Raw genomic sequence first — 13,997 nt, forward strand, 5'->3', positions numbered from 1 at the left:
ATAACCTGAGACACAGGTAGAGAGCAGGCCGTCTCAGCCATGTAACAAACCCTCGAAACGCATTCAAATGCAAACAATAAAACCCATGAAGGAAATGACTTACCTGGAACTGTCATGGTACCTAAACTCTTCAGCGGTTGAAGCAAGTGAGCTGCGGCATGTATCAGAACCTATCAACCGTTCAAGCAAACCCTGAGTTAATTAGAATATATTCAGTGAGTCATAAACCAGCTATGGAATTGCAAGAACGAGATACAGTGAGACATAACCAGCAATGGAAATGAGATAGGGAGGCGCGGCAAACCTGGAGGAGGCAGAGGAGTGACGAACTGGAACAGCACAAAGAGCCTGGAAGTTGCAGTGTAATCCAGCGGAGGAGGTCGATGACTGGCGAGTGAACAAATGAACCATAAACGAAAACACTTGAACCTTTATACACAAGATCAAACCCTAAGTAAGGCAGGACCGTCCGATGGAGCCGAGCAATCCCCATCGTTGATTTTGGGCGGGAGGCCGAGCGTAAATCCCGGGGTTGGTCAACCCTCTCAGACCACATGGCCATCACGTGATGAGGGGCCATTTGGCTACGGTATCGGTGAGCTGGCGTGCTTACTCTGCCATTTGGCAGTAAACACCAAATGAACGACCATCAACACACAAGTGTCAATTCATATCATTAATAAAGGTTAAAGCAACACGTTTGATTCGATACGTAAACCCTTTATGTATAACCATAGTTATAAAGCTAAGAACCTTAAACAGTCACAATATAAATTAAAGAAAATATGTGTTTAGGGTGGTAGATGAGTTATACGATAAGTGGGTAATAATAATAAGGTTACAATTGTAAAGTTGATTGTAAAAAAAAATAATTTTATGACCGTAATTTTTAGTTTATAGAAGGGAGTGTGACAATGTGGTATCAGAGCCAAGTTCCAAAACTGTGACCTCTGGAACAGCAATGGGAACAGAAAGAGAAATTATCTTACACATGTATACAGTACAATGTCGTTAATCATGTTTTTTGTGTGCAACCAGGAGAATATTGAGACATTCAACAGCTGACAGTTATACAGTAAGATGGAGGAAATGCCGGGAGCTGGCGGCATCCCACTAGATAACACAGGACTGTGGGTTCATCTTGGTGCTGAGACACGCAGTACCAATCAGGCAATACTACAAACAGTTCAAGAACTGAAGGGTGAGATGGCACGCTTGCGAGAGGACAATGCACGATTAACCATGGAACAAGAAAGAATACTGAAAAGCTTGTCTGAAAAACAAAATCCACCCTTACCCAGTCCTAGTGCAGAGCAACGAAGGGGCACTGAGGAGCGGAACTATACTCCTGAGTTTTCAGAAGAACATGAAGACCATTCTGACAATGTGCAAGAGCAGCAGGCTACCAAGAGACAGAAAACGGAATTACAGGGGGAATTTCGTAAAATCAAACCCCCACTTTTCGATGGAGAGCAGGAGGAAGCAGCGGAAGCATGGCTGATCAATATTAATAAATATTTTCAACTGTATGAATATGATCAAAATCTGAAGGCACGTTTGGCCATATTCCAGTTGCAGGGCAAAGCCACCTTGTGGTGGGAAGAGATTAAAATTGTGAAGGGAGTAACTGAGCAAAGCATAACCTGGGAAAAGTTTCAGAAATACTTTAAGGAGAGGTATTTAACTGAGCGCTTTTATGATGAGAAGGCGCGAGAATTTCATGATTTACGACTAGGACAACAATCCATGGATGAATTCATAAATCGCTTTACTTCGCTACTGCGTTATGTGCCCTACATAAAAGAGGAGAAGGCCAAGGTGCAAAGGTTTGTGAGTAGTTTGCCAGCTTATATAAGAGAACGAATTGAGTTTGATAACCCCCGAACCATGGATGAGGCAATTAGAAAGGCCAGAATTTGCTACCAGCAGAACAAACAAAAGGGAGAAATTCCAAGCAGGAAATGGAATGAGAGAAAAGGTAGCAGAAATGCTGGGAGCAACAAAGGCAGCCGCGGGAATGGTGGCAAAGGGGTTGGAAAGGGGCAGTTTAACAGAAGCATGAATAAGGGTACTTTCCGGCCTAAGCCAAACGAGAGCAGGATTAGTGAACTTCCTGCTAAATCGGAGGTTGAAGGAACCAGACCTCCAGTTCAATTCTGGGTATGCGAGGGACCGAACTATGCTAGGAACTGTCCACAGCGTAAAAGAACTGATCAGATATCTCAAGTCCATGAAGCTTCCACTGTAGGGGATGTGGCGCGCAGCGTACCAAGGATCAATGCAGCATTAGAGGACCGACAGGCAGAATATCAACCTTCCATGGTGGAATTCGAAGGTAAGATTTCAACCCTTGCTGTAGCTGTACTTATTGATCCAGGAGCTACTTTAAGTTATGTTAGTCCAAAAGTAGTGGAACACTGTAAGTTACCATCAGAAAAATTCAAAAACCCATGGCTAGTCCAGTTAGCTACGGGAGCCAAAAGGCGGGTTCTAGCGAAAGTTAATAACTGCTCTTTCAGTATAGCTGGACAGCCTGTAACAACAGACCTGAATGTACTTCCATTGGGCTCCTATGACATTCTTATTGGCATGGATTGGCTGGAAAAGCACTGGTCACTGGTGAACTGCAAAACCAAGACCATATACTATAAAGATGATGTGGGACAGCAGCAGGAATTACAGGGAATTAAACATCCTGTTCAGATCCGACCTATCACTGCAACTCAGCTAGCCAAATGTGTAAGGAAGAAATGCCAGATTTACGCCGTACAGGTTGGTTATGTGAACCAGAAAGATAAGATGTCTGCATTAAATGACATACCAGTGGTACAGGAATTCACAGATGTTTTTCCTGAAGATATACCGGGTCTGCCTCCAAGAAGAGACATAGATTTCACTATAGAGTTGATACCAGGGGCAGCCCCAGTATCAAGGGCACCATATCGGATGAGCATACCAGAGTTAACAGAATTGAAGATGCAGCTCCAGGAATTGCTGGATAAGCAGTACATTCGACCTAGTGTGTCACCCTGGGGAGCTCCAGTATTGTTTGTGAAGAAGAAGGATGGGACCCTCCGCATGTGCATAGATTACCGACAGCTGAATAAGCTCACGGTCAAAAACAAGTACCCTCTACCCAGAATAGACGAACTCTTGATCAGGTGAAAGGGGCAAAGTTGTTCTCCAAAATTGATCTGCGATTTGGTTATCATCAGATCAGGATCAAGGATGAGGACATTGCCAAAACTGCTTTCCGAACACGCTACGGGCTCTACGAATTTGTAGTGCTACCTTTCGGTTTAACCAATGCACCTCCCACTTTTATGTGCATGATGAATAGCGTGTTTCACCAGTTTTTGGACAAGTTTGTACTGATATTTATTGATGACATATTGATATACTCTCGTTCCCAGCAGGAACATGAGGAGCACCTTAGATTGGTGTTGCAAACTCTTCGGAGGCATCAGCTTTATGCTAAATTTAGCAAATGTGATTTCTTTAAAGAGGAAATTCAGTATTTGGGTCATGTAATTACAAATGAGGGAATTGCGGTTGACCCCGAGAAGATAAAATCTATTATGGAATGGCCTACGCCCAAGGATGTTTCGGACATCAGGTCTTTCATGGGGTTAGCTGGCTATTACAGGAGATTTGTGGAAGGCTTTTCAAGAATAGCCTACCCTATTACCTCATTGCAAAAGAAAGGAAGGGCATTTAAGTGGACAGCAGAGTGCCAGCAGAGTTTCGACCGCTTGAAACACCTACTCACCACCGCACCCATCTTAAGAATCGCGGATCCTAATAAGGAATATGTGGTATGCACCGATGCAAGCAAAGAGGGCGTGGGGGGAGTGTTAATGCAGGAAGGTAAGGTAATAGCATATGAATCAAGGAAGTTAAAGGAACATGAGCAGAGATACTCTACCTACGATTTAGAATTAACTGCCGTAATTCATGCACTTAAGATGTGGCGACATTACCTTCTCGGAAAGAAATTTCTGCTGTTAACTGACCATCATAGTTTAACGCATTATTTCAATCAACCCACTTTGAATGCAAGACAAGGCCGTTGGGCAGATTTTCTAAGTGGGTTTGACTTTGAAATAAAACATTTAAAGGGCAAAGAAAATCGGGTAGCAGATGCCTTAAGTCGGAAAGTTCATTGTTTATGTGAACTTTCAGCCAGCCGGTGGCGGAGTTCGCTAGTAGAACAAATAAAAACAGCAGCGGACAACGAATCAGCATATCAGCAGTTGAAGCAGCAGGTACAGCAATCTGATCATGGAAAGTTACAGCAAGGGTACACACTGGATAATACTGGATTGCTGTATTTCAATGGGAAAATGTATGTACCTAACTCTGATGATCTTAAGAAGCTGATCCTAGACGAATTTCACACCAGTCATTATGCTGGTCATCCAGGATACCAAAAGATGATTACAGCACTCAGGAAAGAGTATTACTGGCCAAGGATGAAGAGGCAAGTGGTGGAATATTTGGCAAAATGTCTGGAATGTCAGCAAATTAAGGCTGAACACCAACATCCAGCAGGACTGTTACAGCCTTTGCCTATTCCGGAATGGAAATGGGAAACCATCTCCATGGATTTTATAACCGGGTTACCACGGACAAAGAAGGGTAATGATTCTATTATGGTCGTAGTTGATAAACTAAGTAAAGCAGCACACTTTATACCTGTGCAGTCTACTTACAAGGCGGTACAAATTGCACATCTCTTTATGCAGAATGTGTTCCGCTTGCATGGAATGCCAAAGGTAATCATATCGGACCGTGATGTGAAGTTCACATCTATTTTCTGGAAAACATTGTTTGCTGAGTTGGGTACCCAGCTGAATTTCAGCACAGCTTACCACCCGCAAACTGATGGCCAAACGGAGCGAGTCAATCAGGTATTGGAAGATATGTTAAGGGCAAATGTGATGCTCAAGCCTAATCAGTGGGAAGAGTATTTGCATTTAGTGGAATTTGCCTATAATAACGGGTATCATACCTCCACCCAGTTAAGTCCCTTTGAGGATTTGTATGGGCGAAAGTGTCGCACACCCTCAAGTTGGAGTGGGCTAGAGGATAAGTTGAGTTTGGGTCCGGAAATGTTAAAAGACATGGAAGATATGGTAAAGAAAGTGCGAGCAAACTTAAAGGCTGCACAAGACAGACAGAAAAGTTTCGCAGACAGGAAAAGAAGATTTGCAGAATATAAAGTGGGTGACCATGTGTTTGTAAGGATTCAAACCAGAAGGAGCACACTGCAGTGGAGCGGGTGCGCCAAACTGGCTCCCCGATATTTTGGACCGTTTCAGATTCTAGCTAGAGTGGGGCCGGTGGCCTACCAACTTGCTTTACCCAGTCACATTAAGATTCACAATGTGTTTCATGTTTCTGTCCTAAAGAAATATGTGTATGACCCTAGACATGTTATTCAATGGCAGGACGTACGGGTAAGAATTGACTCGATTGGTTTGATTATACAACTAAACTTAATGGAAATTGACTAAGTGCTGGTTGTTTGCAGGTCGAACCGGAAGGCGGGGTCCTAGTCGAACCACAGAGCATTCTCGACCGGAGAGAAGTGCGGCTGCGGAAACGGGCTATTACCCAAATTAAGGTGTTGTGGCAGCATTACGGCCCTGAGGAGGCTACATGGGAAGACGAGGAACTTTTCAGAAAAGCCTATCCAAATTTATTTAATGAGAATGGACATCGGGACGACGTCCAATCCCAGGGGGGGAAGATGTAATAACCCTGATAACTTGTAATTCCGGTAAATGCTGTGGTAAAAACAATATGGGTGACAACCTGTTTTTTTAAAAAAAAGACATTATTATTTGTTAAAAGAAAATATAATGAACTATTTTACACATGTGTTAAATGAAATGCTGGCAGCCTCCAAAAAGAGGTTTTCTTTTCTATTAAAAGAAATTAATCAGTTAAGGAACTGAAAAGAAAGAAACTGCCTCTCACCCTGAAGAGGGTTGGAAGGAAAAACCTCTGGGCTGTTTGGGAACAGGCAGAGGAGAGATTCCAGAGAAGAGAGAGTTGCAGAGTGAAAGAAAAGGGTTATGTCTGGTTGTGATCAGATGACCCAGCACCGTGGTGCATAAGTCTTGTTGAGGGCTGCAGGCCTGCAAGACGGCTCGGGGGGAGAATCCAGTGCAGTGGATCTCAAGGTTGGGAGGTTAAGAGCGAAAACTCTACAGGTGACTACTGAAAACAAAGCACTTCTGTGATCGAACACCAGGTACGCTTCCTTAACTTTAGTTAAGAAAGGTTCAGGTATTGAATGTACTCAGTTATATCTTTTCTTTAAAAGTTGCTGTGTTTAGATATTTAGAATAAGATTACTGTTATTAAATAGACAGAATGAAACTGTGACAGAGACATCTCGGTGGAATACAATCACCAAGCTTATACAGTGGATCTGTAAATAGCTAGTAATAGCAGAAAGATCAATTTCTGCGATAACTTATTCAGGAAGGTACTTAGTTTTACCTTGTAAAGACCTGAGTAGCTATGAGAAGCCGAGTTGGCTGTTTAACCTTAGGGGGTTTATGTAATCTGATGAAGAAACTCTTATAAACATCAACCCGAAATTATAACCTTACTCGGTATGCATTCCCTTAACAGAGTAAATAAAAGTAAGTTGAAAGGCGGAACTCCAAGAAAGGACTTATATATGTTTCAAACCAGTTTCGCAAGCGCTGTAGGAATATGATAATATACATGGAATAACAACTTAACACCTTCAAATACTTTCCAGTTGTTAGTATATTAACTAATGACAGGTAATAAAGATGGAAGTAAAGTGTTTGTTAAACATAGGATGAATATTCAGCAAACCCTAGCTTCAGGGATGAAAATGAGAATAACTGTTTATTACAAATCGAGAAGTTAAACATAATGCCGGAATAAGTATATACCGGAATCAGATAAAAGTGTGAACCAGGCATATGAACGCGGTAACTTGTAAGTAACGTATGGACGAGACTGTGCGCGGGGGGTTAGACTATACATTCATGAGGTGAATGCAAGTCTATCCTCTACGCTGTATAATGTCATTAAGCCCGATAGCAGTGCCATGGGAAAACAAAACAATGGGGAAACTATAGTTTTCATAACCCTGAAAACCTTAACTAAGAAATCATCATAACCGTGATACAAATGAACAAGGGAAAAGACAGCAACGTATTTTGGAGCTCAATATCAGCTTAACAACTCTTGGCATAAAAAATGTATGTAAACAGATATTAACCAGAATTAAAATCAGAGACGTGAATGCATCCAATAACAAGGTAAATAAGGAAACCCTGAAATATAGCCATAGTCGTATATTATGTGCTACAATGAAACAACAGTAATAGCCGCTACTTTGTACAATAACTGTATGTAAAGATTATAAACCAAAACAAAGACGAAGCCATTGACCAGTGACGGCATTGAATATACAAATAGAGCAGAGATATCATTATGAAGCTCAGTTGGAAAACCATTGACATTTAGAAACCCAGGCCGGGCCAAAACAATCACAAATCTAAATAAGACGGATAATGCCGAATTTATACAGCTGTGTAATCTGTTCATAACTGTCGAGAGCACAGAATTGAACTAGATCTGGTAAAATTACAGAACACAGAGTCTTAGACAAAATTTAATAGTGAATAGGAACTAAGGCATCGAGGCCATAACCTAGGCGCAGCTGGACCGGCCAACCCAGTAAGGCCGCCATGCATAGCCGCATAAGGGTTTGGTCCAGTAAATAACCTGAGACACAGGTAGAGAGCAGGTCGTCTCAGCCATGTAACAAACCCTCGAAACGCATTCAAATGCAAACAATAGAACCCATGAAGGAAATGACTTACCTGGAACTGTCATGGTACCTAAACTCTTCAGCGGTTGAAGCAAGTGAGCTGCGGCATGTATCAGGACCTATCAACCGTTCAAGCAAACCCTGAATCAATTAGAGTATATACAGAGAGTCATAAACCAGCTATGGAATTGTAAGAACGAGAAACAGTGAGATATAACCAGCAATGGAAATGAAGTAGGGAGGCGCGGCAAACCTGGAAGAGGCAGAGGAGCGACGAATCAGAACAGCACAAAGAGCCTGGAAGTTGCAGTGCAAACCCGCGGAGGAGCTCGATGACTGAAGAGTGAACAAATGAACCATAAACGAAAACACTTGAACCTTTATACGCAGGATCAAACCCTAAGTAGGGCTGGACCGTCCGATTGAGCCAAGCAATCCCCATCGTTGAATTTGGGCGGGAGGCCGAGCGTAAATCCCGGGGCTGGTCAACCCTCTCAGACCACATGGCCATCACGTGATGAGGGGCCATTTGGGCTACGGTATCGGTGAGTTGGCGTGCTTACACTGCCATTTGGCAGTAGACATCAAATGATCGACCATCAACACACAAGTGTCAAGTCATACCATTAACAAAGGTTAAAGCAATACGTTTGATGCGATATGTAAAACCCTTTATGTATAACCATAGTTATAAAGCTAAGAACCTTAAACAGTCACAATATAAATTAAAGAAAATATGTGTTCAGGGTGGTAGATGAGTTATACGATAAGTGGGTAATAATAATAAGGTTACAATTGTAAAGTTGATTGTAAAAAAAAATAATTTTATGACCGTAATTTTTAGTTTATAGAAAGGAGTGTGACATAATGCTATTACAATTGTTGGCCCAAGGCACAAAATCCTTTTTTATGATGACTTTAGAGGTCGCATTCTTCAAGATGAAAAAGTTGACTGCACCAAAATATTGGGGGAGTTTAGGGCATCATGGGCACAAACAGGATGCACTGTGATGTCAAATGGTTGGGCTGACCAAAAGGGGAGAACCATTATAAAAATTTTGGTTGATTGTCCAGAGGGGAAAATGTTTATGAAATATTTTGATGCATCATCACATATCAAAGATGCAAAATTATAATGTGATTTGTTGGATGTGTTTATTTTGGAGGCGGGTTCAGAACATGTTGTCCAAGTCATAATGGACAATGCTGCAAATTATGTTACTGTTGGCAAGATGCTTATAGAGAGACATCCTACTTTATTTTGGACACCTTCTGTTACACATTGTATTGATTTGATGTTGGAGGACATAGGAAAAATTTCCTTTGTCAAAGATATTGTTGACCCATCAAAAAACATTACAAAATTTATATATAATCATGCATCTGTGCTTAGCTTGATGAGAAAATTCACCAACAATAAGGAGTTGGTGCGCCCCGCCATTACACAGTTTGCCACCAGTTTCATATCTCTTCAATCCCTCTTGAATTCTATGTGGGATGTGAAGAGAATGTTTCCTTCAGATGAGTGGTGTGCTTTGACATTTAACCACAAACCAAAGGGAGAGGCCATATGCAGATAAGTTTCATACCAGGAAAACTTCTCGGTGGGAGTGCAGGAGGTGTACAGTGTTACTGAATCTTTGGTAAAGGTTCTTCGATTAATGATGGTGAGAAGCACGCAATGGGCTATTTGTATGAGGCCATGGACAGGGCTGAAGAATCTATTCGAGCCTACTATGATGATAAGGGAGATGAGGAGTTTCAAAAACAACTCCTCCTATGGGAAGTTATTGATGAACGATGGAACAACACACTCCATCGTCCCATTCATGCTGCAGGGATTTACCTGAACACCACATTTTCTTACCCATGTGGGTTCTTATTTTATGTTGAGATCGTGGATGGATTCTTAACCGGTGTTCAGAGGATGGTGTGATCTCCAACAAAATGTGGAAAAATCTCCAAGGAAATGGAGATATACAGGATGACAGGTGGCACATTTAGCTTGGAGATGGTTGTGGTTGATAGGAAGACTAAAATGTGAGGCATGTTTTAGTTTATTTCATTCAATGTCTCTTCAAGTTCATAACTTCATACTTTTCTTCAACATTCAAATTTCATTTTTTTCTTATGTTTATCTTATTTGTAATTTTGTTGTAGATGCATGGTGGACTCTCTATGGTGCCATAGTACCCCATTTGTGAAAGCTTGCCATTTAAATCCTCAGTCAAACATGTAGCTCCTCCGGATGCAAGTGCAACTAGAGTGTATTTGAAAAAATACACAACAAGAAGCACAATAGGTTAAACTTAAAACATAAAATATTCCAAATTTCCAATTAATTTTTTAAATTCATTAAATAATATTATTTTATGATCTTTGTACAAGTTGGAGTCTCAATGACTTATTGAGATGGCTTATGTCTACTACAATCTTCGATTGTGGGTGAGACAACTTGAGAGGATACCTGATATGGATGCCATCTCATTGGATGGGATTGACACCACTACTGCATGAAGGGTTGAGGCCAAGAGGCCTCTCATGGAGCCTGTCAATGATTGGTTAGAGCAGGAGGTAGTGGAAGGCCTAGAGGGGGAGGAGGAGGAGGAGGTGACACCACCTACTCACGCTACCCCTACCACCAGTGGAGGACGTGGTCTACCTCCTGTAGCTCCTAGTACTTTAGCTTTTAGAGCATACCAAAGTCCACTGCCAACTCCATCGGCATTTACATCTAGAGGGAAAGGGAAAGTTATTGCATTTTCTCGCAAGAGGAGCAGAGGAAATCAGTAGTATTGGTTATTTGGTTCATTTTAATGTATATGACATTATGACTCATTATATGAGATACATTATTATGTTTTTTGTTGATATTTTGAGGCTGAGTTAGGACTCAGGAGTCAGGACTTACTATTCAGGACATGATTCCCTGTTATGTGAGATGTAGCACTAGAAATTATATTACACATATTATATATTACTTCTTTTATCATATTTATGTGTCAATTTATTTACCTTATGTTCTAGATGATTTAGATATTAAAAAAATTGAAAAAAAAAAGAATATTTTTGTATTTTACGAATTTTTTAAATTTTTTCCCCTTGATGATTTAATCCCAATCGTGATTTTCGCAACATTGGTTCTAGGTAGCACATCACCTGCCCAAATAAAAAATCATCTCTATCAGACAAAGATTTATAATTCCAAGCCATATACAATATGAAATATGCCTTAAGTAATATAAATGTGGCATTGCTCCAAGCAATTGGCCATTCCAATAAATATGAAAGGAATCTAAGAAAAAAGGGACACTCCTAAGGCATGTTGATTCATGCATGCCTTATAACACACTTCAACTTTGTGAAATAGGAAAAAGTTATTATTGTTTCCAATTTCTATACTGATCACAATACAATAATTGGGATGAAATTTTAGAGGATTGGACTTCACCTATGATCTACCTGTTGGGAGTACTGTTTTATTTTGTCATGGCGAATAGCAAGCCTGAAAAATAACTCTATACTCATCGGGAGAAGGCATTTCTTTGGACGTTTGCAACAATTTCATATAATCACAATGTAACCCAATAAATTTTACATATAGAGGAATCCATTTGGGGATGGGATTCTTCAAAACATGAAATCCTAAATCCCCGCAGCTCAATTAGAAAACATTTGAGTTCCTCAATCTCTTTATATTGTAAAAGGATGCTTCCCAATAATTTGTAAGGACACAACTCTCTTACATGTCTTATATTTTTCACATTCTACTTGAAAACACACCTGATTTCTTACATCTGATTAGATTTTCAAATGAAAATTTTGAGTTCATCTTAAGTAGATCTGACAAACACTCAAATTCTGTCAAGTACACGACCAAAGACCTCTCTAAACCTTATTCATACAAGTTAGGTTTGCTCTATGGTATGTTTCTTTTCTTTCTCCAAATTGTTTTTGATGGAGCAAAACAACAATTTATTTTTCATTATTTCTTTCTGTTACATTTGATTAGTGTTACATGGAGAGACAAATATGTCTTCTAGCCAAGTTTAATGAATATTAAAAATTGGTATCTACCTTAGCCTTTGAGGACTTGAAAAAACACAAGATTCAAGGTAATTTTTTTTTCATATTCGTAAAGCCTAGCTTCCACCCCAGGCTATAAGTATCCATGCAGTACCTATGTGTAGCAGGCTCTATGCTGGTAAATTTATTTAAATGATGTTTTACAAAGGCATCCACTTGAATTTTTTTTTCTTATGTCTATGTCTTCTTGTCCTATTTAAATTCACATTGATAATGTTTTGCGGAGAGTTAAATTGCATGAATAGATTTTTCCTATCACTAAGGTCGTTTATCACTGCAAGTGACAATGGAGGGTGTGATGTTGTTTCCTTCATGATACATAAGCAATGAATCTTTTGAATATAGAAATGTATGATAAGATAGATTATAAAGAGAACCAAATGAATTCTAGCCAAATTAAACAAGATAGAGGAGATATGTGGTAAAATTACAAAGTTTTTCTTTGAGTCATCAACATTCATATGTCACTATGAAGGCATAGAGAAGAAGAAAAAAAAGAAGGAAAAGTTAGCATATATTGATGTAAGGGAAAAAAATAGAAGACATATGTCGCCATAAAGATATATAAAAAATGGTTTTCATATGGAAGACAAAAACAAATGGAATGCCACTAGTTGACCCACTACTTGAGTCACTATCTTCATATACATTTCTTAAAACTTGTTCATTTGTAGAAATAATAAGAGTCTATCATTTGTAAAAATGATAGAATAAACATAGTACTTGTCACTAGACACACAAACATTAATGTTAATATTACTTCAAAGGTGTGTGGAAATAATTTTCCAGAAAGAGAGCTAAAGAGATCCAAATTTACAAATGCAAATTTACTTTCAACATGAAAATGGCGTTGCTAAAAAGCACCGGAAGAAGATTCACATTTATGAGTGCAATTTTAGAATCAGTTATTAAAAGGAAAGAAGAGAAAAAGAGATTCAAATTGACAGGCATAAATCTATTAATTTTAAAATTTTAAAAGCACAAATCATTTTCATATAATGTATATATTAATTTTTTTTTGACTCAATTGATTTGATAATGACATGAAGGTAAATTTCAAAAGATTAAACGTATTTGTTGAGTGAAAATAGCGATCCATTGTATTAAAGTATGTAATTTATTGAGAATTCTTAGACTTGAAAACTTAATAAAAGTGAAAAGGCACTGCAATGAAATATTTGATTTGTATTTTTCAAAGTGTGATTTCCTTTCTTCTTTTCCAAAGGTGAAGAGTTGAAACGTGAGTTTTATTTGTGCAACGTAAAGGAATTGAGATACTTGAAATAAATTCGTAAGTAAACGGATTTGGTTATGAACCTTTGGTATTCTTGTTAATTAAAGCTATAAACCGAGGACTTAAAAGAGACAAGTTTGCTTCACATATGGAGTTTTTTTTTTATTCTTGTTAATTAAAGCTATAAACCGAGGACTTAAAAGAGACAAGTTTGCTTCACATATGGAGTCTTTTTTTTTTAATAAAAAATTCATAATTTTGAATACCTATAGAATAATATTTTAATAATTTGATTATGATTTTTACATATAAAATTACGTATGCCTTTCAATCTGAAACATATGGCACCAGAGAGAAAGTTACATTTCCTGGAAATCTCTCCAGTGAACTTATGGCATTAGAGAGAAGTTACATTTCCATGTCTTAGAAATTTCCATGGCATTAGAGAGAAAGTTACATTTCCGTGATTTGATAAATGTACACATTGGTGTATTGGTTAATGATAAGGCTGTTGCAAATATTTCCGTGCTAACCATTTCGTTCTAATCAATTCTTATAGTGTCTTAGCCAATTAGCCTTCCATATCTTAGCCAATTAACCTTCCGTATATATCCTCACGCGGAGAAGTTTCTATTGATTCTATGAATTTGGTTGTGTCGGTGATCAGTTTGAAGAAATTCACAGATGCAATCGGTAATTTAGGTAATTATTGTTGAAGACTTATCGACCCTGCAACATATTATGCGTCCCTATTAAATGACCGGATCGTAGAATCCCAGCAGTCAACTTCAGCGTAAAACAAGTAGCAGAGCGGTCGATTTCCAATATTTTCTCATAGGGCGTACATTCGAT

At 39.1% G+C, this 13,997-nt stretch overlaps 1 protein-coding gene across 1 annotated transcript; it reads left to right on the forward strand.

The window, feature by feature from the left end:
• Window positions 1–1,080: 1,080 nt before the first annotated feature.
• On the forward strand, window positions 1,081–5,758 carry LOC149223445 (uncharacterized). The gene is made up of 7 exons (XM_089387909.1): window positions 1,081–2,553; window positions 2,608–3,042; window positions 3,417–3,872; window positions 3,966–4,515; window positions 4,663–5,387; window positions 5,534–5,551; window positions 5,639–5,758. The coding sequence occupies exons 1-7, from the start codon at window positions 1,081–1,083 to the stop codon at window positions 5,756–5,758; spliced, it is 3,777 nt and encodes a 1,258-aa protein (XP_089244035.1).
• Window positions 5,759–13,997: the final 8,239 nt, after the last annotated feature.

This window comes from Pinus tabuliformis, chromosome Q (assembly GCF_031772625.1).
Source record: "Pinus tabuliformis cultivar Carrire ecotype Pingquan chromosome Q, CPIR1, whole genome shotgun sequence".
NCBI classification, from domain to species: Eukaryota; Viridiplantae; Streptophyta; class Pinopsida; order Pinales; family Pinaceae; genus Pinus; species Pinus tabuliformis.